The sequence below is a fragment of the Sinocyclocheilus grahami genome, unplaced genomic scaffold, assembly GCF_001515645.1.
Source record: "Sinocyclocheilus grahami isolate Dianchi unplaced genomic scaffold, SAMN03320097.WGS_v1.1 scaffold79.1, whole genome shotgun sequence".
Classification (NCBI taxonomy): Eukaryota; Metazoa; Chordata; class Actinopteri; order Cypriniformes; family Cyprinidae; genus Sinocyclocheilus; species Sinocyclocheilus grahami.
The window spans coordinates 971,057-996,110 of NW_015505258.1; the positions used below are offsets into that span (position 1 = coordinate 971,057).

The 25,054-nt window shown below is 36.4% G+C and overlaps 2 protein-coding genes and 1 long non-coding RNA gene across 5 annotated transcripts in view; all 3 read right to left on the reverse strand.

Moving 5' to 3' along the window:
- LOC107586243 (uncharacterized) overlaps positions 1–1,921 on the reverse strand; it is a 10,408-nt gene extending 8,487 nt beyond the window's left edge. Inside the window, exon 1 of one of the 2 annotated variants that reach the window (XR_001609333.1) lies at positions 1,846–1,921. This is a non-coding gene — a long non-coding RNA (uncharacterized lncRNA). Of the gene's footprint in view, positions 1–85; positions 162–1,845 lie in introns of those variants that run through there. The other variant, XR_001609335.1, reaches the window with a different exon arrangement.
- Positions 1,922–6,436: 4,515 nt separating this feature from the next.
- Positions 6,437–16,937, reverse strand: LOC107586242 (ubiquitin-associated and SH3 domain-containing protein B-like). Its single transcript, XM_016273506.1, has 14 exons — positions 16,810–16,937; positions 11,703–11,756; positions 11,313–11,499; positions 11,031–11,229; positions 9,926–10,095; positions 9,614–9,822; positions 9,149–9,293; positions 8,924–9,044; positions 8,724–8,846; positions 8,542–8,634; positions 7,361–7,505; positions 7,172–7,278; positions 6,985–7,094; positions 6,437–6,901 (listed from the first exon to the last, which is right to left on the reverse strand). The coding sequence occupies exons 1-14, from the start codon at positions 16,935–16,937 to the stop codon at positions 6,764–6,766; spliced, it is 1,929 nt and encodes a 642-aa protein (XP_016128992.1). The 3' UTR covers positions 6,437–6,763.
- A 79-nt stretch (positions 16,938–17,016) lies between these two features.
- On the reverse strand, positions 17,017–24,490 carry gkup (glucuronokinase with putative uridyl pyrophosphorylase). 2 transcript variants are annotated; one of them, XM_016273587.1, is made up of 23 exons: positions 24,246–24,490; positions 23,918–24,024; positions 23,786–23,830; positions 23,465–23,618; positions 22,864–22,935; positions 22,509–22,597; positions 21,502–21,658; positions 21,339–21,416; positions 20,734–20,825; positions 20,549–20,654; positions 20,388–20,467; positions 20,203–20,271; positions 20,043–20,103; positions 19,924–19,940; positions 19,667–19,724; positions 19,486–19,578; positions 19,343–19,403; positions 18,829–18,942; positions 18,690–18,747; positions 18,113–18,181; positions 17,916–17,979; positions 17,690–17,761; positions 17,017–17,211 (listed from the first exon to the last, which is right to left on the reverse strand). In XM_016273587.1, exons 1-23 carry the CDS (start codon positions 24,300–24,302, stop codon positions 17,125–17,127), a joined length of 1,860 nt encoding a protein of 619 aa, XP_016129073.1. In that variant the 5' UTR covers positions 24,303–24,490; the 3' UTR covers positions 17,017–17,124. The 2 variants fall into 2 exon arrangements, with proteins under 2 accessions (XP_016129073.1, XP_016129074.1); XM_016273588.1 differs by having other exon boundaries at positions 17,135–17,211; positions 18,063–18,181.
- Between the last annotated feature and the right edge of the window lie 564 nt (positions 24,491–25,054).

The following is a 25,054-nucleotide window of genomic DNA, read 5'->3' on the forward strand; positions in this document are numbered from 1 at the left end:
ATATATATATATATATATATATATATATACTTTTTAATGTTTTTTATTCTCTTCACATAAAAAGCAAGAAAACTGGTAGACTTACCTGAAATGTCGTGGTTAGGATGGTTAGAACTGTACAATTTGTCCATAATTTGTAGAAACAGAACTTCGCAAACCTCTCTATTTCTACATTCAGTGACAAACAAACAAAGCTCACTTATTCTGTCTCTGAAAGAAAAGTGAACAAGTAAAGACAGCAATATCAAATATCAACACTGAAAAGAAAACGTTATTCCGGTGAGATGTCTGTTGACTCATAAAGGGAGAGCCAGGGGCTCAGTGTCTTCACACACTCTGTATGTGTGTGTGTGTGTGTGTGTGTGTGCTCCTTTCACTCCACATATACGTGCCTTTGCCATCGGCATTACTCTAATATATGTCTTGTCTTTAAGAGGGCACTTCCCTTTTTTCTCTCTTTTTGACTGGAACTGAAATCAATGGTCACGCAATTACAGAATGTGGATTTGTCAACTGACGTCTAGCTGCTAAAGTACGTGAGGGGAGCACTATACAAATACCCAATAAGAGGTTCAATAAGAGCAGTAACACTGCTGATTGCCGACTACGGTCCCATCAAAACCAGACAGCCAGTTCCAGGTGTTTTATTCTGTTGAGAGGCAATATTGCATATTGGCAAAGAACATCAATGTTCACTCAAAGTCTCACGGCAGCCTATTGACTCTCCACCAGGGAGCAGAGTCAACCATTTGGAAGTTATAGCTCCTTTCAAACTGCTTTAAGATAGGAACAAACGTTCGGAGCTGGAAAGTGCTGTCTCGAGAGGCTCCGTCACCGATAATTAGTGATCAATCACGAATTAGTTTAAAAGCTTGAAAAGAACACTGAGAGCATTATTAGATTGCAGAGATTCACTGCTCTCCAATAATGACATGGATTTTTAGAGGAATGAAATCCTCCAATCATTTGTCAGTCTTCTCTATTGCCAATCACACCCATTAATCAGGGAAAGGTCCAACCGGCCCATGTCTGAAAGATTGCAGGTGCCAAACAGAAAGGAAGGGGGAAAAAGGCTGCTTACAGCTTGTGTAATTAGAGGACATTAACACAGGAGGCGTCAACTGCTTCAGGCTCATCACTGTGTGATAAGTATACTTTAAGTATTTAAAATTACTATGACTAAGTCTTAAAACGCCACTAGGCCTTGAAAGATTCATCAGAGAGTCATTTATGTTAATTCTGCCAATAAGATCTAAATTGAAAGGTATTTGCCAATATTGTCTTCATTTATCACAAATAAATGCAAGCACACTACCAAATGTACTTGTAGTACATAATGGTTTAAAACTGCGCCTACTTAACACAACTAATCTAAAATATTTCCATGTTTGCTGTTTGCTATTGAAACCCCTCTCTTCTTTAAGGACCTCTAACAGTAGCTGACCTGAACTGACCAGCTCTCTGTAATTGAACAAATGCATCAATGCTGCATTTGTTCAATCTAATTTCAGGATGTTACTAGAGGGCATGTTTATCGAAGAGAACAAATATGTCTAATAGATCAGATTAGCCCACAAATCACAGGTCGAAGGAAGAAGCTATATGACAAGATACCTGAGGTTAAACCAGTACATTCATTTAAATATTTAATATTGTTGTCCTTAAGAAACCGGACTTTCTTGTGTTTTTCCCTGTGGCTAAAGGGACTGATTCAGTCTAAAGCTCAAACTTCAAAATAAAAATCAAACAGTTGTAGTTCTCAGTTTCAGTTATTGTGACTAAAACTTAACATTAACACAAGAAAAAGCCTTTTATAATTTGATAATTTACTGTTAATATACTCACATTTTTTGTAATCACTGCTGACTATAAGGCGCCATCAGTCAGTCAGCCAGCCGCCATGAAGTAGAAAACAGCTGTCACTCGTTAGAATCATTTCCGCGAATTGGTCCTTTCAAACATTTTGCTCCAAAGAACCTATTCATAAAAACAAGTTGGCTCAAGTGTATGGGATGATATTAGACTCAAAATGATTAATAGATGCACGCACAATTATCCATGCACTGCATACATTTAATAGCCTAGATGTATCTTACTAACCACAAACAAATGCCTTTCAATTTGAGTCTGTGGAATTCTGGATTAAATGATTGTGCAGCGATTTGTACAAATACAGACATGTTTGCAAATAAAAATGTTCTGTTCTGCATTAATATATCATAAATTGCTCATGCAAAAAGGAATCTGTGCATATGTGGATCAGGTCACACGTGTGCATTAATTGACGTCTAGTTCGAGTCGAACTTGTTCAGTTCATTTGGATTTTGAGACTTCATTTTCGCAGTTTACAGCATTTCAGGTCCCCCACACACACAGCTACCAACGAACAAGGCCCAGTGCAGTTCATTAACGTGTACACGATTTGAAAAATTCGCAAATGTGCGTCACTACACTGAAACAAATGCTTTTCAACCGGTGTCTGCAGAGTTAAGAATTACATTAATGTGGAATTCTGGATTAAATGATTGTGCAGCGATTTGTACAAATACAGACATGTTTGCAAATAAAAATGTTCTGTTCTGCATTAATATATCATAAATTGCTCATGCAAAAAGGAATCTGTGCATATGTGGATCAGGTCACACGTGTGCATTAATTGACGTCTAGTTCGAGTCGAACTTGTTCAGTTCATTTGGATTTTGAGACTTCATTTTCGCAGTTTACAGCATTTCAGGTCCCCCACACACACAGCTACCAACGAACAAGGCCCAGTGCAGTTCATTAACGTGTACACGATTTGAAAAATTCGCAAATGTGCGTCACTACACTGAAACAAATGCTTTTCAACCGGTGTCTGCAGAGTTAAGAATTACATTAATGTGCAGCATTTTGTTCAAATAGACATATTTGTGAATACATTTTTGTAATAGTTTGTATTAAAGTATCATAATTTGTGCATGTAGCGATTAAAATGTGCATTTGTGGATCAGGCGACACACGTGCATTCATTCACTTCTCTTCTGAATCGATTCTATTTGATTCATTTGAATTGAGACTTTCGTTCAGCCCTTTTACAGGATCCCCCCTATGAGGGTTGCCCCCCCTAAAAATATGATTAAATGTTTTATACTTTAATCAATTGTAAGTAGTAAAACAACACAAAAATTGAGTCTCCCCCTCCCTTGCCTCACTTTGGTCCAAATTTACATCACCTACACACACACACACAAGTCTGGTGAGAGAGAACAAAGTAAATAGTTGAGGAAGTCCAGTAAGTAAGGCTGTCAAGGTTAATTTCTTCACTTAAACATCGGATGAAGTGATAAGTTTCTCTTTAATACATATGATGCCAATGTATTTTTCGATAAATCCACTATGTTAGCAATAATAATGTTACCTGCTTGAGGGAAATGGTTGCCAGGTTTTCATAACAAAACCCGCCCAATTGCTACTCAAAACTAACCGCGTTTCGAGGGGTCCCCTGGTAAAAATAGCGTTCTGGGGGCTAAAATACACGTTACTGGGGTCACTTCAACCCGCGGACATGAAAAACAACCCGCAGCAACAATGATAAAGTATCCCAATTCCACAGGAAAACCACAGACTTCGCAACACTGTGACGGATACAACGGACACGAGCGCTGTCACAGCGCGACCACAACAGCTTGGAGTTGTTTAATTTAGCACGGTCTCTCTGCTGCACTAATAGTAGCAAGCCATTCCTCTGTGTATACAGTACATCATAGGCGCAGGAAGTGGGGGTACTGCAGCATATTTTGTATTTTCCCCATATTTTTTTTCTGTGGGCAACTGTTTAACTGTTGGGAATTAAAAAAAAATAGCTGGCAAAGGCTATTAAATTAATAGATAATTGCCACTATTGGCAATAAGTAATTAGCAGAATATCCTGTTATTTTAATATAGTATAAATAAAAACATATCACAAAACAAATACTGCTATTTTCACTTAGTGTAAATAGCATCTATCGCTAAGAAAATATGCTAATTGCTCATGTGAAGAGGATGATTTTTCATGTGAAGAAGACCATGATTTTTTTAAGTTAAGTACAAAGCCTGGTTTACATATAGGCCTAATAAATAATAGTTGGTTGCATTCAAATTCAAATAGCCAACATTGTGAATATGGAAATAGTTGGATTCGTGCCAAATAAGAGAGTAGGAAGAGGATTATAGGGCCAAACAGTTAAAAAAAAATCTCCAGAATAAAGTCATTAGACTATAATGTGAGATTAAACTCATTAGATATCCAGAAAAATTTAGAAATAAATATTGAGAATAAAAATAATTACATTTCGAGAATAAAGTCATTCATCAGCATCGTCAACTTCATCTTTGCAGCCAACACTGACTCAGAAAACAGTTTAATAATAAGTAGCCTAAATAAAATATGTTCTAGCTATAGTTCTAAGTGTGGAATAGGAATATAAAACACTCGTTTAATAGTTTAGTTTAAGATAATTTAATAATTTAATAAAATATAAATGTGCGATTACTAATGGCTTAAATGAGCGACTTTAATAGCCCTTTTAATAATAATATTAATAATAATAATAGCCTACAAGGAAGGAATAACTGACAACGTGCCGTTGAATTACAGGAAGAAAAAAAACAAAACAAGGTACCGTCACGAAGTTCTTGTTTGGCAAAACAAAACAAGTTCAACAAAACATCTTTATTATATTTCTACGGTAGACGAGAATAGCCAAACCAAAAAGAAACAAATAAAACAATGTAACATTCATAAAACCGTACTAAATGGAATGCGCACGTGACAGAGGCTAGTGCCATCTAGTGGTCGCCGATTTTCTTAGGCTCAGCTGCGCGCGAGCTGTGTGTGGATTGGGCAAGGCTAAAAGGGCGGAACGAAAGTCTCAAAATTCAAATAAATCAAATAGAATCGATTCAGAAGAGATGTGAATGAATGCACGGGTGTCACCTGATCGTGAAATGCTGTAAACTGCGAAAATGAAGTCTCAAAATCCAAATGAACTGAACAAGATCGACTCGATCTAGACGTCAATTAATGCACGCGTGTCACCTGATCCACATATGCACAGATTCCTTTTTGCATGAGCAATTTATGATATATTAATGCAGAACAGAACATTTTTATTCACAAACATGTCTGTATTTGTACAAATCATTTAATCCAGAATTCCAAATACTCAGATTGAAAGGCATTTGTTTGTGGTTAGCAAGATACATGTGGATAAGTGTGCGTGCATCTATTAACCATTTTGAGTCTAATATCATCCCATACGCGCGCGTTGAATTAAATACAAATTACGCGTTCAAACGATTCAACTCAAAAGAACAATTCTGGATCTCTACAGGATATCATTCCTAAAAGTTGTAAGAAACAAGTCACTTATAATATCAAACAAAAAGCAGATGGTTAAAACCAGTTGCATAATCCACGCTCAAAAACATAATGACTTTTCCAAGTATATATTATTATTAGTCAAAGAATGTGACAAAAATACGCCGTTTTTCATTTTTTAAATATGGAACTAGTTTGAAATATTCATTTTTAACAGTATGACAAATTGTTAAATTTTCTGATTGTCGATATAGGCCTACTGCTAAATGGAGCCATTTTGTAATTCATCTAGCCTTCATTAAATAATTGCTGGATATTTGCATATGAAACTCAATCAATAGTTTAAAAAATCTGGATGCTACATAGTATATTGCAACTAAGGTAAAATTAAGTTTCATTTGACCAAGTGTTACTGTTAATAAATTTTTTTTATGCTATAGCATATGCCTAGACATTGGTCGCACTCGCACTAGATGACAAAAGATTAAATCTTGTCTCTTCAGAATGTTGTTGTCCAAACCAGCCACAGTTTCGGTCTACTGTAGACCAAATTCCCCTCCATATAGTGGCATTAAACATCAAATATACCAATTGTCTGTCTGTTGTGACACATCATTCTACATTTTCACTGTGGACTGACAAATTGCTTATAGCTGAAAACTTACCCTGTTTTACCTGCTCCTGACACTGGAAATATCATAAGGCTTTAAGCTCCAGAGCATCAAACAGGTTTCCCAAAGACTCCCCCTTGTCTGCCATTGGTCGAAAAAACAAAGAGCCCTGCCCTAATCTCACGCCATTGGTTGAGCCATGTTGCTGTGTCAGGCTTCACAAACAATAAAGCAGTTATAGCCACTACAGTGTTAACACTTTTCAGGAAAAAAAACAACCTACATTTGGCTTTTCATACAGTTTTTCTGTGCACATTAATACAAAACTTTTTTTTATTTGAATAATTACACACTTCAGCTTTAATGTAAAGATATTACAAATACATTTGATATCCATTCAGCTATGCTAAAACAAATATTACACTTTTTATGCATTCAAGTTACATTTGCAAGATAAATGATTAAGACATGATTGCTTTTAAGTTCTTGTACAGCTCATTGCAAAATTGTACATGTTTGCATGGCAGGAAGTGATCTTTAATCTTTACAATAAGTGCTGCATTATGCCATGGTGCATTTCGACTTTTTAAAAGTGATAGCCAATGCCCTGAGAAAGCCTTTTAAAGGCTCAGTAAACATGATCACAAATGTTCATTATTCCACCTGCAAATAAAAACACATCCCATATCTTATTTGCATAATTTAAACTGGATGTGACAGATTAGATCCGTTTAAAAAAATATATTCTTAGTTTTGTGCTTCCAGTGCAGGTAACATTTCAGTCTCTTGTGGACAGACCCTGCAGATAAGCTCATTCTTGCTGTAAGGTCTCTCTCCAGCTGAAGCTGTGGTTGGGCCCATGAGTTAAAGGAAGAATTGGTGGGTCCACTAGCTGCCAGACTCCTGAGTCCCCCTGCTCCTCACAAGCACACAGACCCAGGTATGGAATCTGGACGGAAAGATCAGCTCCCATTAAGCATCATGTTTAAAGTGTAAAGATCAAATGTTTAAAGTAAAAAGGATTAAACTAACCTTTCGGACTACTTGCACAAAATCCTTAGGATTCTGAGGAGAAAGGCCCTGGATCTGGCGAGTGCAGGCCTCCAAGGAAGAAGCATGTCCCACAAACAGAATATTTTTTCCTGATGTAAAAAAAAGGAGGGTGTTGGTAAAGATCTGTGAGGGTCATGTAGTAAAAGCAATATTTCTAATCACTCACCCTTATTTTTGCAGTATGCCAAAATGTCTTTTGTCACCTGGTGGCTGCGATTAATGTACGTATCATACGCCTCCGAGCCGGTTAGTTTGCTAATGGGGATGTGAGGTCTGCGGGAAGGCAACTGTCGATCAGGACTGAATTTGAAATGTAAACAGCTCCTACACTGCATATGATCACTCCATCTGTTACCTGTATGTTGTGTCCACATTAAGGTTGGCCGCAGCAAGATCTGTGGGGGGTATCCAAGCAGGCAAAGATGTTCCTGACACCCATTTAGTCCACTCAAAAAGCCCAGGCTCCACTCGAATGCTTATTCTGCCATCTTGCTGCATTCCTAGAAAAGGTGCACATGACATTGGGGTTGGAGAGGATTTAAATACTGTGCAACAATTTTAATGACAAGTAGACGAATAAAGTGAACATGTCGATAAAGATGTACAGTAGAAAACCGTGTGCCATTTCTGAAGCAGCATAGAACTTTCTGGAAAATTCTAGTCTAATACAAGCGTTGTATGGCCAGAATTATAATGTTAATCTTCTCGTGGATAGAAAAAAAGAACAGGCGTAACTTATAGAAATAAATATTTTCCAGATCATATTTTATAAACAAGCTATTGTTCAAAAGTTTGGGCTTGGTAATATTTTGTAATGTTTTTTTTTTTTAAAGAAGTTATTTAAGTTTCTTATGCCCTCCATAGCTACATCTGTTTGATCAAATATACAGACTAAAAAAATTTTTTGTTAAGTATTATTACAATTCAGTAATCATTTACAATTTAGTCTAGTGTTCTATTTTAATATTTTAAAAAGTAATTTGTTACTGCGATTGCAAATTTTTCTGAAATTTTTCTTCAGCCATTACTCCAGTCTTCAGTGTCACATGATCCTTCAGAAATTAATCTAATATGCTGATTTGAAGCTCAGTAATTTTTTTTATTATTATTATTACCAATTTTATTATGAAAACACTTGTGCTGCTCAATACTTTTGTGGAAACCAAGATTTTATTTTTCAGGATTCTTTGACAGCATTTTTACATTTTAAATTGTATAATTAAACATTATACACGTATTTACGGTCACTTTTGATCAATTTAATGCATCATTGCTGTATAAAAGTTTTTTTTTTCTTTAAAAAATCTTGCTGTCTGAACAATTGTGTATTTATAATATCTTTATATTTTCACAGTATAAAGTTGGTCTTTATACATGAAAAGATATAGCTGCCTTTTATATTTTAAGAATGGAGTCTATATGGCATCTAAAAGATTTAAAACCCCTGGTCTAAAAAACATTTACATGCTCCTATTGGAATTTTCCTGTAGACATGTAGACCACTGCTGCCAACAGATTCCTGACTACAGTATTTACCTCTGAGGATTTCATGAGCTGTCTGGACACATCGTAGGCTGGGTGAGCAGTACACAAAATCAATAGTGGTATTACTTTCCAGCATAGCCTCACCTGGAAATCAGACGGATGACATAAAAAGTGCATGATACACAATTCACTTGGAGAATTCATCTCAACATCATGACACTGAGCAGACATACCCACTATCTTAGCCTGTGTAGCTCCAACCACTGTGATAGGAGCATCCATTTCATAGTCCCTGTGTGCTCCACCCCAGGTAGGTAGTGCAGCGGGCATATTCAGGTTACTCCTCACGTACCTGCCTACAGAAAGACAAACTGAGCTTGCAAACTAACTGTACCATGGGAGCGAGGGGCCATGATCCATCTGTTTGGATTACCTTTAGAGTCGGAACACTGTGAGAGCCAGTGTTTCCCAAACACAACATCCATTCTTTCTCCATGCCGACATACAAACAAGGTCCTTTTAGGGGTCAGAGACTGGATGTTTGAGCGAAACACCTGTCATCAATAGCACAGAAATGCTTTAATAAATGATCAAATCATCTGTAACGGCACTAACCCAACAGTCAAACGTGTTACTTTAATTGCACAGTAACAGGCACCTGCATAGGTTGGCAAATAACACTCAAGATGGCAGACTCTCCCAACTTTGAGTTTTCAAAGCATTGAATGTTGAGCAGCCCATCCAATGACTTGCTCTCCTTGCAACCCTTCTCCGAAGGGGAAGTACAAAAGAAGGAGTGTGACCTGTTTAAGGAGCATAGAGATAAACGCATCCAATAGACACTTTACTATCCCATTAGGCCACAGGAGAGTATTTGTGAATGGAAGTAAAGCGATGCAGCTGACTCTGGTAGGAAAACATGCCAAATGTTGTAGATCCAGATTAAAATTATACTAGACACGTTTGTGAAGTAATAACTTAATTCAAAAGAAGTACCTACTCGAAGAGCTCATGAGTACAATTTAGGTGAACCTTCCCTTGAACCCTAAACACGTGCAAGTAATCCTGATAAGTTGTGCTGAGAACTATCAAACTTGCACAGCAAATCTTTTGGAGAACTTACCCATGAAAGACCCACGTGTCAGACTCATCAGCCGGGCTCACATAGTTCTCAGGCAGCAGGCCAGAGATGCCTGTACTCAGAGACGTGCCGTACACCCAGCCCTCACTAGTGCTCATTTGCTCCACTGTAGACGTGAAGATAAAGTCTCCAGGCACCAGTTCCAGCTCATCGTCGTTCTGAGGAGTGTAGGGGTACATCACTCGCAAAGTCTGACAATGAAACAGAGGCAAGTCTGCATTAAAGTGCATTCCAGTAAACTAGCAAAACATTAAAACTGAAAAGAAGATTTAAAAGACATAAGGCTCAACTCACCTCGTGACTTGCAAATCGTATGTCTCGTGAGAAGAGGGCAGCGAGCCAATCACATCCCAGCTTGACTTCAATCCCTCTTGCCAACTTTTCCAAGATAGAATAATGATTGGTTGGGAAGTGATAGGCTAGAGTCAAATGAAGCTGCTTTTTATGGGGTTCCACATGAACATCTATGAAACAAATAGTGTCGTGAGCATTTTTATGCTGTATCTATTCAGATACACAGTATTTTGATCAATGAATAAGTATCAGTTCATTTCATTAGAACACGGTTTAAAAAGGGAAAAAACATCTAGAATGTTTGATTTACAGTTTATCTTTGATAAGTACAGATTTAAAGGGATAGTTCACTCAAAAATGTAAATTCTGTCACCATTTACTCACCCTCATGTCTCTCTTTTTTTCAGTAAAACAAAAAAGGTGAATGTATTTGCAAAAATAGTGTACAGGGGATGTCAAGCTCCAAAAAGGACAAATAAGCACCATCAAATCATAAAAAAGTAATCCATACAGTTGTTTGCTATATTATGTTCACTATATTTGTTTTCTGAAGCCACATGATAGCTTTGTGTAAGGAACAGAACAATGTTATTTTAGTATTATTTATATACTATTATAATATGTATTAATATTTTATATGTATATTTTCAGCTTTCATTTGAATTTTATTTAAAATTTAAGTAATATTTGTTTAATGTTTGTCATTTTTTAAAAATATTTCTATTTAGCTTTATTTTATTTCAGTTTTAGTTTGAGTAATTTTAGTACTTAAACTTAGTTGCAAAGGCAATATTTCAATTTTTTTAGGTTTTTTGATCATTTAATAAGTAAAAACTGTTTTAGTTAATAGTAACAACACAGAACAGACTAAAATTCATGTCATTATTTGCTGACAGTTTTAGTTTTGTAAATACCCTGTTTTCATTATATTGAAAAAAAGCATCTTGGAAATTGATACATTTCTTCATTTGTGTTCCATGGAAGAAAGTAGGTCATATGGATAACGAACGCCATGAGGATGAGTAATGAGCTGATTAGAAAAAAATAAAACATGAGCACTATGCAGGCACCATCTGTGACAAATGCTCTGATCACGCCTCCCCACCAGCTTTAGCAGCAGCCTCCACCGCAAAGTCAGCCGCAAACTTCTTCAGCACCTCAGCCACCTGCTCCTCCACGAAGAGGCCTATGAAGTTGGTGGAGGTGTAGAGCTCCAGGGGCAGGGGGCTGGGGAAGCGTCCTCTCCATTGATTCACTGCAGACTGCAGAGCTTCACACAGAGCCACTAGTTTATTGTCTGGACACTACAAACACATAAAATGAAGAAATGTAAAATTACACAACTTAAGAATAATAAATCAAGATTAAAATAGAAACTGTGACTTACCATAAAGAACTGGCAGAGTGTGATGTGTGGGAATATGTTGTGAGCTTTGTTTTTTCCACAAGTTAAGCGAGACTGCTGCCAGAAATGAGAAAGCTGGTTTTGTAAAGGCCCACTAGGGCGCAGATACAGCACATACTCTCTGGGTAAAGGGTCATCCAGGAAAGGGTCATCCAAATGAGAGAAAAGCCTATGGAGATACATGCACATGATCATGAACGCTACAGCACAGCTAAAGCAGCAAATAAAGCCTGTGTAATTGTAACTGTCAACAAGAATTGTTTTATGCATAGAAAAACTGGATTGATTCATATAAACCACTAGAGGGTGGTACTGTTCCTCAAGAAAAGCTAGCTCAAGCAGGCGGAGAAAAAAAAGTGTAGGAAAGCTCACCAGTCACATGCCAGCTGAACACCTCTGCCTCCAGTTGATGCCAGAGCTTTCAATCTGTAAAGAGAGCATATTTTTAGAATTATCAGCATCCAAAATCAAAGAATGATATTGGAATATAGTTAGAACATGTGCTAAAACCATGTTTTATTTTATTTATTTTTTGTTTGTTTTGAAAATGCAATCTTTTTGCCTTTCATTTAGATTTAGCAATAAAAAAAGAGAAACTGTTACGTTCATAAAATATATTATACAGCGGGTAATAATTATTGAACATGTCACCATTTTTTCCAGTAAATATATTTCTGAAGGTGCTGTTGACATGAAATTTTCACCAGATGACGGTAACAACCCAAGTAATCCATACATACATACATAAAAAAAATTAATTAAAAAAAAACTTAAGATCAGAAATTAAGTTACGAGTAATAAAATGGAATGACACTGGGAAAAAGTACTGAACTACTGACATTTATTTAATACTTTGTACAAAAGTCTCCTGTATGGAGAAATTAGTTGCATGCATTGCTTGGGTGTGATTTCATATCTTGAAGGTTCTGTGGGCCTCTTCTATGAACTCTGATTTTTAGTTATTATTTTCTATTGGATTCAAGTCAGGTGATTGGCTGGGCCATTCTAGCAGCTTTATTTTATTTTTCTGAAACCAGTTGAGTGTTTTCTTGGCTGTGTTTGGGATCAGTCTTGCTTAAATGTCCACCCTTGTTTCATCTTCATCATCCTGGTACTGTAGGTGTTGGTACTGAACCAGCTAATATTAATTTCCACAGACTAGGGGCAGGATTGCTTTCTAATTACTGATAGATTTCAGCTGGTGTGTTGGCTTTCCATGCCTTTTTACTTGTTCATTACTTTTTCCCTGTGTCATTCCATTTTATTACACAACTTAATTTCTGAACTTATTTGTTTTGTTTTCTTTGTATGGGGATTATTTGGTTTGTTACTGACATCTGGTGAAAATTTCAAGTCAACAGCACCTTTAGAAATATATTTACTGAGAAAAATGGTGACGTGTTCAATACTTATTTTACCTGCTGTATCTATTTAATCCATTTATTAAATATATTATATATTTGGTCTACATGAATACTTTTTTTGACATAAAAGTATATTCTCTTAAAGAACACTTAATTTGCCTTTTATTTCATTAGTTACATTATTTGCAAGTACAGTTTTTAAAAAATATATACTTTTAAGTACACTACAAGTGCAATTTCAATACCTTTAAGCACACTTCTTTTTCACAGCGGTGTGCTTATCGAGAACAGGTAAGGGTTTAGTGAACTAAAACGCACTGTAGTATTCCAGCAGAAGGTAGCATTCCAAGTTTATTGTTAAATTAATATTGTTTAATGCTATTCCACTGTGTGTTCATTAAGCATGTTGTACTGTGCAGGCCTGAGCGAGCATATGATAGCAACATGTTTGAATTCTATGAGTGGACTGGAAATTTTCCCATGTACTGTGTCATTTTTTAATCTAATATGCTATGCACTCACACTATGACTCCATGAGGTCTGTGACAGCGTGAAATGCATGTGTAAAATGAAATGAGATTATATTTTTATGATTTCTAACATGAGCCAGAGAAGAAGCTGCGTGAGAGAGGTGATCTTCACACTTCTCTCACACATCAATGTCTCATACAAACTGCGGTTGCTTCTTGAAGTGAGAATACTGCTTTAAAAAGCATAACATTTTTTAGGATAAACTTTAAACAGAAAGTGTTTCAGTATAATACAGCCTGGGTCATATTTTCCTTGATATAGTTCTGTTAATGGTTTTTGAAGATAAACATATTTCCTTCATTTGACTGGCTTCTATCAGGTAACAGATGAATTTATGACAAAATATTGTTTGGACACACAACCTTTGATATAAACAACAAAAGATATGGGACGCATTTCTGTCTTAATTTTAAAAGTTAATAAAACTATGGACTTTTCAACATTTTTGGAATACATTTTACGGGAAAATGCTATTTCAGGCTTTCTACTTCAAAATTGTATATCTTTACTTGCCATTTCTTTGTAATTATGTGCAAAATTTACAAACAATTTTTGAGTGAAAACGGTTTCTACACCAGATTTATTTATTTATTTTTTGGCAATATTACAATAACAAATCTGTGACCCATTGATTTCTGGGTCATGACTTTTATTTTCTCCCTGTTTAAATACGGCAATGGACTTAATAAACCAGGATATTTCATCTGGCAGACATTTAAATGGACATTTTTACTTTTAAACAATATTGCAATATGCACAATTGCATTATTTTCCTTTAAAAAAAAAAAACATCCCAAAATATGGCCAGCCAACACCTGCAGGCCTGTCGGCAAATGTGGCCAACTGTGTGGCCAAACTGATGGCCCACTTGTTTCCACAGAACATGAAATGCATCCTCACAGGCTGTGAGGGATATAATGTGGCCTTTTAATACGGAAGATGGTCAGGATCTGTGTATATATGCACCAGGAGGTCATGGTCACTATCTCATCTCCTGCGTTGCTTGCCATATTTCAGGAAGGAAGCTGATGACATTTACACAGCTTGACCGACCCGGAGACAAAACCACAGTGATGCAGCGTTATTATACGCACAGACTGACTACTGTTAAATGCTACCTTATGACAAGACAGTAACGGTGATATATGGATGAGCAACAGAATAACGAGAAAGACTGGTTAGTGTAAACAGACTTAATGGTTCACCCAAGAATTTAAATTCTGTTTCAAACCTGTACGACTTTTTCTACTGTGAACACAAAGACGAAATTTTAAAGATGGTATCTATCAATTTTTAATGTAATGAAAGTAAGAGAGGACTAGAGCTGTCAAGCTCCAAAATGACAAATTTACCATAAAATTATCAATAAAAATGGTCCAAATGACTGAGCCGTGGGAACGGAGCGAGGCTGGTGGAGTAAATGCTAATGCACGACACCTACGCCACTCACCGTCTCGAGTCCCACGGTGGAGCTCCGGAAGGTTAAAAGGAGGAGTGACGACAGTGTTGGACGAGAGAGGACAAGGCCTGGATTTTATTTTGTGTTTTGTGTGTGGCAGTCGTCCACAAGGGGCTGCCGCTTTACTTTAATTTTGTGTTTGTTTATTTTATTAAAGTCTTTAAATGTTCGGTGGTTCCCGCCTCCTTCTTCCCGGCCTACGAACATTGTTACAGACTCATACACTACAAATTTACGCTGTTATTCACTGAAAATCTTGACATCCACCTTAACTTGAACCATCATGAGCTTGATGAGTTCATGAGAGAAGTTGTTCAATTTATGAATGAATCATACTTGTGTAAATAATCTGTTTAAGCAGTTCTAACAAGTCTGAATGACTCTACTGATTAATATGATTCTATGGACTGGAATGATTCTCCTGATAGGTATGATTCTACTGATCAAAATTATACTGATTTTAATGATAGGAATGATTATGATTGGAACACTTCTACTGATCGAAATTATTCTACAGATTTGAACGATTCTACTGATCTGAATGATTGGAATCATAATGATTATATGATGATCAAAGTGATACTGAATGGAATAATTCTACTGATCAGAATGATTCCAATGAACAGAATGATGCTCATCAGAATGATTCAGTTAATGATTTACATTTCAATATATTGTCCACATTGTTATATTTACTATTTTTAGGGCACTTTTTGTCATTTTGGAGCTTGTAATTTCCAGTCCTTATTCAGTTGCATTATATCGACAAGAGTGATTTTATTAAAAAAAAATTCTAATTTTGTTTAAAAAAAAAACCAAATCATTTCCAAATGCAACAGGACCATGAGTAAACACCAGGGCACAAAAAAAAAAAAGAATCTTCCCACACAACACTGAGCGCACATCGACTACATGTGCTTTAATTTTGAACAGCTGCATAGTCTTGGGTTTTCTCGTTTACGTGCCAAAATAAGAATGGAAAGAAAAACACCTTGTGACTTACAAATCATTCATGCTGTAATGAGCACAGATGTTCCTCCTCACATGTTACAGGACACATTTACCCTCATTACATTGAACGGATCGGTATGATGGTGGTCTTATCTCAGGTAGGGGTGTTGATATGGGGGTCACAGAGTTTGCCAGGCATATGGGCCCATCTGCATGCTAAGGGGGCCCCCAAACTTTAGAATTATTATTATAACTTTAATTAAATGTTATCTTCTATACACAAGCATGTTTTAACCATTAATAGTGTAGTAAAATAAAATTACAATCTGTAAATTATAGAAATGATTAGTGAAAGTGAACTTCTTTTACTGTAACTTAAAAATAGAACCCATGACGTTAATGAAAGAACCCATGACGTAAACAAAGAAGAACACGATGTATAGAAAGAAGTACTTGATCGGTGGCCTTCGGTGGATCTTACAAATTGGGTATAATATCAAAATCAGAATAAGCATGATATTGGTTGTGATACTTCCAGTAATGGACAATTAAATACAGTAATTTCTTTATTTTTAGTGCCTTATGTAATGTAATTATTTTAAAAAAATGAAATAAAGATACATTAAAATTAAGGGGGCCATCAAGGCAACTGCCAAGTCTGAAAGCTCTTAACTCTAAAAGAGTCTTTCACAGGAAATCAGGGCAGTTGTTATGTGGGTCAATAATACATCTATAAACGAGACAAAGAAAAAGCATATTAATAACTCCTATGACTATAGTTGACATGCTAGTTAATACAAAAGCATAGGTGCCTTTACATACAATATTTATCTTTATTTTAATTTTAATTGCCCGAGGGCATACTGAAGACAGACATGTTACACTATTTGGCAAGTCACACTGTCTGATAGCCAAAATAAGACATACATTTTACAAAACATCTGACAAATACAATAAAATACGGGGGGGGGGGGGGGGGGCGGGGGGGGTCCATACAGGTTATTAGAAACAATTTACAATGCAGGATAACCACCGTTTTCAGATTCGCGACTTTAAAACGACAAATAATCTAATTAGCCTAGTTCACTTCAGTGACAATTAATTAGTTGTTCTTTATTTATACAATGAATAATTTAAGAAGAACGTCATTATATATGATAAATATGGCACTTGCGCTCTCTGCTGAGGAAATCCCATCGAAAGCAGCACGTCCAGATTGGATCCATGTTTGACAGAGACGCAACTGTTCTGTCTCAGTCGGCGCGGAATAATCTTTGAGTAAAGATCCTCCTTTGCTGCCATCCTTCAGTCCTTTTTTTATGCTCCACAGAAGAAAATACATACATGTTTGGAATGACATGAGAGTAAATGACGACAGAATTTTTATTTTTGAGTGAACTATCTCTTTAAGGAATGTACCTCTAGTCGAGTCTTTATAAGCAAACAGCTTTTTTTTGCAAACAAACAATTAAACCTTTTCACTGAGTGATCAGCCTTGACTCTGCACTGATGGGTCATAAGGCACAATAAGACAAAACACACATCCAGCCTCTTGGAAAGCCCTCTTCATCTCCACCTAGTGGTGAAACATAATAAAGATTTATACACTATAACAAAAATTGTGTGTATAATGTGCAACATTGATAATAGTAAGAAATGTTTCTTGGGCACCAGAGCAGATCATGTGAAAAAAAAAATTTAGCCTTGGTGAGTGCGAGAGATTTCTTAAAAAAATTAATCCTATTATTTTTAAATAAATCCTTATTTTTTTAAATCCTACCAATCCCACCAAACTCAAACATGTATATTCAAGTGTATATTTATGTTTGATATAATTTTGCATTCATAATGTCCAAATATAGAAAGAAAAAAATTCTAAAACAAATACATTAAAATTGTTTACTGAGCAAAAATGATGAATGAATGTTGCCATAGAAATAATTTCCAATAGCACGTTCTCTGAGTAGAATCTCTACAGTAGGTTGTTTCCCCCTAATTACGGTAATTCACACAATGTAAATTAAATTAAAAACAAGTCAAAAGATCCACCGTACCAGCCGCTCAGGGTCCATACACAATCCAACCACAGCACCACCACTGCCAGGCAATTTGACTGCAGATCCAAACTACACAGACAACAAAGAATCATTCAGATGTTCTACTTGTTTTCTGGAAGTCATATTACCTCGAATGCCATTAGTAAAGAAATTCATGGAATAACTCAAGGTATCAGTTATGAGAACTTTAAGAAATGATGGATGCATTGACGCATTTATTTACCGCTCTCGCAAGCTGTACCATTTTGAGATTTCCAGAGCCCAAACAGTCGTCAGTATACACCGACCTGATGGACAAATTGCAACCTCAACAGTGGCATTTTTGGCTATTTATAAATTAAATTGTATTTTTTTAAAAATGCAGTCAAACTTCTGTTCAGCTTTGTTTGGGAGTTTGATGGATGGACTATAGCATCATACCGCCGTAGCTCAAAGTTTTCATCCATGAGCTGTGCAAGTCTGGGCCAGTCTTTACACTGAAAGGCAGCCCTGCATACAGTAAGAAAAGCATCGTTTTCATTGACCACTTGTTATCCTGAATGAACAGTAAGGCTGATGATACACGGGGCAACTTTTTGAGCAATGCTACCGTCAAAGGGCAACCAGGTGAGACACAGGGCCCACAACCAATCTAAAGTATCCAGGTAGAAATTTGTTGCCCATTTTCACTGGTAAAGTGCCCAAACAACATTGCTAAAAAAAAAGTTGCATCATCGGCCTAAAGCAGGGGTGGGCAAACTTGGCCCTTCCAGGCCACTTTCCTTCAGAGGTTAGCTCCAACCCTAATCAAACACACCTGAACCAGCTAATCATTGTCTTCAAGACTACTAGAAGGCTACAGGCAGGTGAGTCATGTCAGGGTTGGATCAAATCTCTGCAGGAAAGTGGCCTGGAAGGGTCAAGTTTGCCCATCACTGGCCTAAAGCTACAAGAGCTATTACAGCATGAAAAGTGTAACAACAATTGCCGAAGGGCAAATGCTCAAAGATAAACCTACCTGGCTTGATCTGTGAGTTCAGCAAATGATTTCATAGCTTCAACAACCGCAGAATCACCTGTTCAGAAAGGAGACGACTTGTAAAAGGCTTCATTTCTTTACAAATAGCACATAAACCAGGACATGAAGTAGAACTTGCCGTTCAACCAGCACTGTCTAACATGACTGTGAATCCGTCCAGAATCACTTGGATCGCCCAAATAGGCTAGCCAGAACAAGGGAAGATTGCTCATGTCCAAGGGAATGTACTCTCCTATAGAAATTAATATTTTGACATATAGTAAAGCCTCTCAAAATTCAAGTTTCTATTGCTGTACAAATACAGTAACATTTTCAACTTTGAAAATAATAAGTAATGTTTTTTTGAGCAGCAGATCGGCATATTAGAATGATTTCTGAAGGATCATGTGACACTGAAGACTGGAATAATGGCAGAAATAAATTACATTTTAAAATATTTTCAAATAGAAAGCTTTCTTTCTTTCTTTCTTTCAGATAAATGCATCCCTGGTGAGCAGAAGACACTTCATTCCAATACATACAAAAGTCTACCAAACCCACACTTTTGAATGATGAACATCCCAGGTTTATATTCAATAATGAACAATTTTATTTATATTGCCCAGAATAATATTTAGGTTCAAAATCAGTACCATAACCCCTCTCATTTATCAGCTGTTTGTTGAAGTCCATGTAAACCAAGCCTTCATAGACCTATTAGAAAGTTAATAGAGACAATCATGTTCCACACAGTGCATGTCAAATTGATGAGTCAAATTAATATGAATGTACATACCTGCACAACTCTATCCTGTAGACCAGCTGTGATGAACAGCTCATCAGTCTCTACATTGAGGATGAAGTTGGCTCTGATTGGTTTAGGAAGATCCTATCCCAGGATAAAATTTAGCTAATAGTTTATATCAACATAAAAAAAGTTCCAAATCAAACCCCTGATTGGCAAATGCTGAACATACGTTGTCTGTGATGTTGTAGAACTTCATCAGGCACTTCAAGGTGGCAGACACAATCGCACTACACAGAAAACACCCAAAAGGTGGTGTTACAATATTAACATTTAATCCGAATAACAGTGTTTCAAACCAAAAATACACTTACAAGATCAAATACCAAGTGTACTGAAACTTGAATAATATCATACATTATGTTAGACTGTAAATCAAAAAGGGCATGAATGAGCTTGGGAGAATCTGACTGTTAATGTTCAACTCACCTACTGCCAGCTAAACCCTAGAAGTCAAAAGAAACGTAGTACAAAGTTATTTCATCAAAAGAAACTCTCAGAACTTCAACTCTAAATAACCAACTGCAAATAATATGAATAAGTCTCACCACTTGCCGAGGAATGTTTGTGTCATACTTGAGTGTAAAATTCTGCTTGGACAGAGCAATGCTGTTAGCATAAAATACACACAAGTAAGTGTCTTAACAGAAAAAGATGAATTTTCATTTCATGCCAACTTATGTTTACAATTGTATTGCAGCATCTCACCCTTGTTCAGAGCAGAACTGGTAAAACTTTTTACAGGTGGCTTGTAGAAGTCTCAGACCTCCCAAATACCTGGAAGACAATTAAATAAATAGTATTAATTACAATCATTTTTGTTGTACCACAAACCTTATGCAAACCATCTCCAAAGCAAAGCAATACAAATTTTGACAAATGATTGGACAAACCCTTCTTTCCGGCTGATCCGAAAAAGATCCTGCAAGCTTCCGAATTCTGTTGGATCATTCAGAGGATGAGGTAGAAGGACCTTGATAAAATTAACGAGATAAGTGAAGAACAGTGCTTTCCTCGTGTCTTTGATTTCTTATCTCAATCTGTTCTTATTTACCAGAGTCTGGCTCTCGATGAGCGTGACCTCAGCCCAGAAGTTAGCGATGCTCATAGCAATGGTTTTCCCATTGAAACCATCAGAGGGGTTCCCCATGAGTCCAACCCTGTGAGTCAACACACAGACCTATGTATAGTGATGAAAAGTAGGTGTTTGTGGATACTAGCTAATGTGTTCTGCCTGACCTGGCATATGAGCGGCATGTGATGGGTTTAGACGGGGACAACTGCTGCTTTGAAGAATAGTATGCGAGCCATTTTGTGTAATCAGACAGACCCTGTAATAACAGATGTTAAAATGTATTAATATTAATACAAAATTTATGTATAGAATAATGTGGTATACACTATTGTTCAAACTTTTTTTTTAATTTAATTCAAGGATGCATTAAATTCATCCAAAGTCTTATTTACATAATATTACAAAAGTTTTGTATTTCAAATAAATGCTGTCCTTTAGAACGTTCTATTCATCAAAGATTCCTGAAAACAAAAACAAAAAAAATGCATCGCATTTTCTACAAAAATATTAAGCAGCACATCTGCATTCAATGTTGATGATAATAAATGTTTCTGAGCACCAAATCAGCATATTATGTTGATTATGTGACACAGAAGACTGGAGTCAAATGAAGACTTGATAAAAAAAATGCAGCTTTGGTGAGCATTAGAGACTTCTTTTAAAAACATTAAAAAAGCTTACAGACTCCCAAGCTTATGTCACAAATCTATCATTTAAAGTCATATAAATATATAAAATTAACCCAAAATAATGCTGCATTTGTACCCACCACTTGTCCAATTAGTTGAAATCCAGTTGGTAACTTCATCCCGTAAACAGGAACTTTCTCCTCATTTATAAGCCATTCCTACAACCAGTAAACATCTAAATTCACACAAAACAAAGGCTTGATGCTTTACATTTTTAAATTCAAAGATAACTTAAACACTGACCCAAAACTTGCCAAAAGTTCTATCATTAACATTTGGGTGTTGAATGAGGAATTCAGAGCTGTACGGTAAGGACTCTTTGCGCAGGCAGTAGAAAACCACACTGGCCAGACGAGAAGCAGTGATGCCCTCTTGAGGCTTCTCAAGGAATCGCATGACCCTGATGACAACAGGTTTAGAGGCTTGTAGTGAATGCTTAAAGCAGGGTGTCCAATCCTTCTCCTGAAGGGCCACTGTCCTAAAGAGTTTAGCTCCAAAACCAATTAAACACACCTCAACCAAAGTAACCAAGGTCTTTAGAATTACTAGAATCTTCCAATTAGGTAAGCTGGAGCTAAACTCTGCAGAATCTTGGCCCTCCAAGACCAGTACAGGACACACCCGTCTTAAAAATTCTATTCAATTGTCACTTTGATTTTTAAATTACAACAATGTCTATGTGAATGCTTATGCTTTCTTCTATACTTGTCACTATTTTAGGTATGTTTATATTCAATGGTTATGTCTTATGTCTATTTTCTGTATTCATCTGTCTACAATTTATAATGCCAAAAATATATTTCCCTTCCATGACAAACTGAATAGACTAAGCCCTGTTATTTAGAGTACATGAACCTGCCAACCTGCCTAAATGATTTTTAAAAAAAAAAGTAAAAGAAAGGAAGAATCTAATAAGCTTGGCTAATTTTATAATATCAGAGGGTACTTCTTCCATCTGTCCACATATAAACATTTCTAATGTATATTTTAGTTTTTTTAATAACAGTTGTCACTTTGCATTTGGATGATGTCCTGTATATATCTGCCTATGTGTGATTTATGATCATGTCAAAAACATATTTCCATTTTATGACAAAATTAATGAACAATAAACCCTGCTATTCAGAGCATGTGAAAATGGCTAAATGAAAAAAAAAAGATAAATAATCTGCTAAGCTTAGCTAATGTTATAATATCATATCGGAGGGTATTTCTTCCATTAAAAACTACAACAATGTGTCATGTCTCACCGATGGGTGTTCGGACACACTTCAACAATTCCTCTGGTGTAGCTCTTCTCTCCCGACTCCAGCTCATAATATATAGCAAGTTCTCCAGGCTGAAGTATCAAATATAGGTAATGAGAATTACAGTTGAGTAGGAATCAGACCAATTATTTCAACAAGGTAAATGAGTGGATGGAATAGTGATGAGTGAGAGTAAATACAGTTGCGTCTGTGCAGTACAGTAAATGTGGTAATTACAGGGTATGGCTCAAGTGGGAAAGTACAAATCAGTATGGACCTGGTTGGGTCACTATGTATGACATCTCACCCACAAGAATAAACTTGTAACAACACAATCAATAGGTTGAGTCTCTCTTACCTTAGATCTGAAAAAGCGAATGACTTGTGCAATATCAAAGTTCTGATCAGCACAAAGCATGTCTCCTGCAATCTGCAAAATGTAATTTCACAACATAAAACAATTTAAGATTTAAAAGAATAATACACAAAAAACTAAATCACCACAAAAAACAAAACAAAATTACAATTAGCTGAAAATGTACTCACATTCAGGCCAAGATGTAGTTAAGTTTGTTTCTTCATCGGAACAGACTTGGAGAAATTTAGCATTACATCACTTGCCACACCCTTGTATTTTAGCCAGAAGTAACTAAAATACAACCATGATGCATTTGTAAAAAACATCTTTTCACTTTATAAGCCATTAATTGATAAGACTGGAGTTGTGTGGATTACTTGTGGATGATATTTTATCAGCTATCTGGACTCTCGTTCTTACAGCACCCATTCACTGTACGGGGACCCATTTGTGAGCAAGAGATTAAATGTTAAGTTTCTCCAAGTCAGTTCCGATGAAGAAACAAAATCATCTACATCTGGGATGGCCTGAGGGTGAGTACATTTTCAGCATTTTTTTTTTTTTTTGGTCCAATGGAATAGGTTCTGAAAAAAGCCCATACCACCATGATATCATCTTGTAGTTGTCGGCTTTGGATGGCCAACTCGAGATCTGCGACAGCCCCAAGTCTGTCATCCAAAGTTGTGCTGCCATCATTCACAACATTCTCCACTGGAAAGTCATTTGCTGTTGCCCAACGTTCATAGTGCTTGTATCTGCATTGAATGCAGTTTTGAACCAATATACAATCTTAAGTAAGTTTAATGGGTGCTATTGTGTATCTTAAACATTCAAAAGAAACTATGCCTCCTGCCCTTATTTATACACACACACACACAAACTGGTTGGCATAAATTACAAATGACAGCCAAATATGACTTACTTATCAGCATTTGTAACCAGATAGACTTCACTGAAGAGCTGGCGCCTAAGTGAGAGGGTAAATACTGTGTTGCATGGAAAACACCTCCCACAATTATGCTAAAAGTGCAGAACAACAAATATAATGACTCACGTGTTGACAGTTTCCCACCAGAAATCCAATATTTTCTTTCCCCCCACTCCAGGTAACAGAGCTTTGGGCACACCGGTCAGATGAGCATGCAGACCTGTAACATCACTCTTGCGATACAGAGACAAGTTTAGTGAAGCTCAGCATTTCATTGCAAACATATTCTTATCCATAGCACACTTTCTCCTTCTCTTTTCTTTCTTGTTTTGAATATAAATTTATAATGTGGCATTAATGCTACATGATCGCTGGTTGCAAAATCACACAAAGTTAAAAAATCATAACAGTTTTTTTGTAGCTCACATGAAAACGTTTATATTAGTTGATTTACCTTGATCTGTGTCTCTAAAATCGTGCCGTGCCCTGCAACTAAGAGTATGCAAATCATTGTTTTGGCTTATTATTTATTTGAAATGTCAAGTTTGGCAACGCGTAAACATTTCATCACAGGGTCTGCGGAAAGTCCATAGTGCAACTAATAACACAGTAAAACCCTTGAACTGACTCGCGTCACCGGAAACCCTGCAAATCCTTAAAGAGACAGGTTTCTTTGTAATATGGCAAGCCGTTTTAACATTCAACTATTTAAACCAAGGCTGTCCAAACTCGGTCCTGTAGGGCCGGTGTCCTGCAGAGTTTAGCTTCAACTTGCCTCAACACACCTGACTGGAAGTTTCTATGCCTAGTAAGAGATTGATTAGCTGGTTCAGGTGTGTTTAATTAGGGTTGGAGCTAAAGTCTGCAGGACACCGGCCCTCCAGGACCGAGTTTGGACAGCCCTGATTTAAACGAACCCGTATGTTTCTATACTAGAATTTTTATTTTTTTATCTTAATCACTAGCAAGTATTCCAGTAGTGACTAGATAGTCATTTAATAGACACAAGAATTAATCTCAAATGTCACTAGTACTAGTTAAAATTTCACTAGTTTTGATTGCTTTTAATGAGTAGTAATACTGACTGGTCAGAATGGCTACTTTATATGTAACAAGTGAAACGCACACTAGTATCTAAATCATCGTGTCTGCTTAATAGGAACAAGGATGCCTAGAATAGATACTACCAATTAGTAAAAATAGACACGTTAGTTTTTAAGGAATAAATATTCAAATGTCCGTAATGTTCATGCTAATAGAGGA

Bases quoted from the DNA above. Each gene is read 5' to 3' on its own strand.
- LOC107586242 (XM_016273506.1), bottom strand. From the start codon at position 16,937: ATGGCAGCAAAGGAGGATCTTTACTCAAAGATTATTCCGCGCCGACTG. The intron at 8,635-8,723 runs GTATGTCTGCTC...TCTGATTTCCAG, and splicing joins TACACAGGCTAAGATAGTGG to GTGAGGCTATGCTGGAAAGT. The intron at 6,902-6,984 runs GTTAGTTTAATC...CTTTCCGTCCAG, and splicing joins TTGTGCAAGTAGTCCGAAAG to ATTCCATACCTGGGTCTGTG.
- gkup (XM_016273587.1), bottom strand. From the start codon at position 24,302: ATGATTTGCATACTCTTAGTTGCAGGGCACGGCACGATTTTAGAGACA. The intron at 23,619-23,785 runs GTAAGTCATATT...CATTCAATGCAG, and splicing joins CTGGTTACAAATGCTGATAA to ATACAAGCACTATGAACGTT. The intron at 18,748-18,828 runs GCAAGTTCTACT...CTTTCTGAACAG, and splicing joins TAGACAGTGCTGGTTGAACG to GTGATTCTGCGGTTGTTGAA.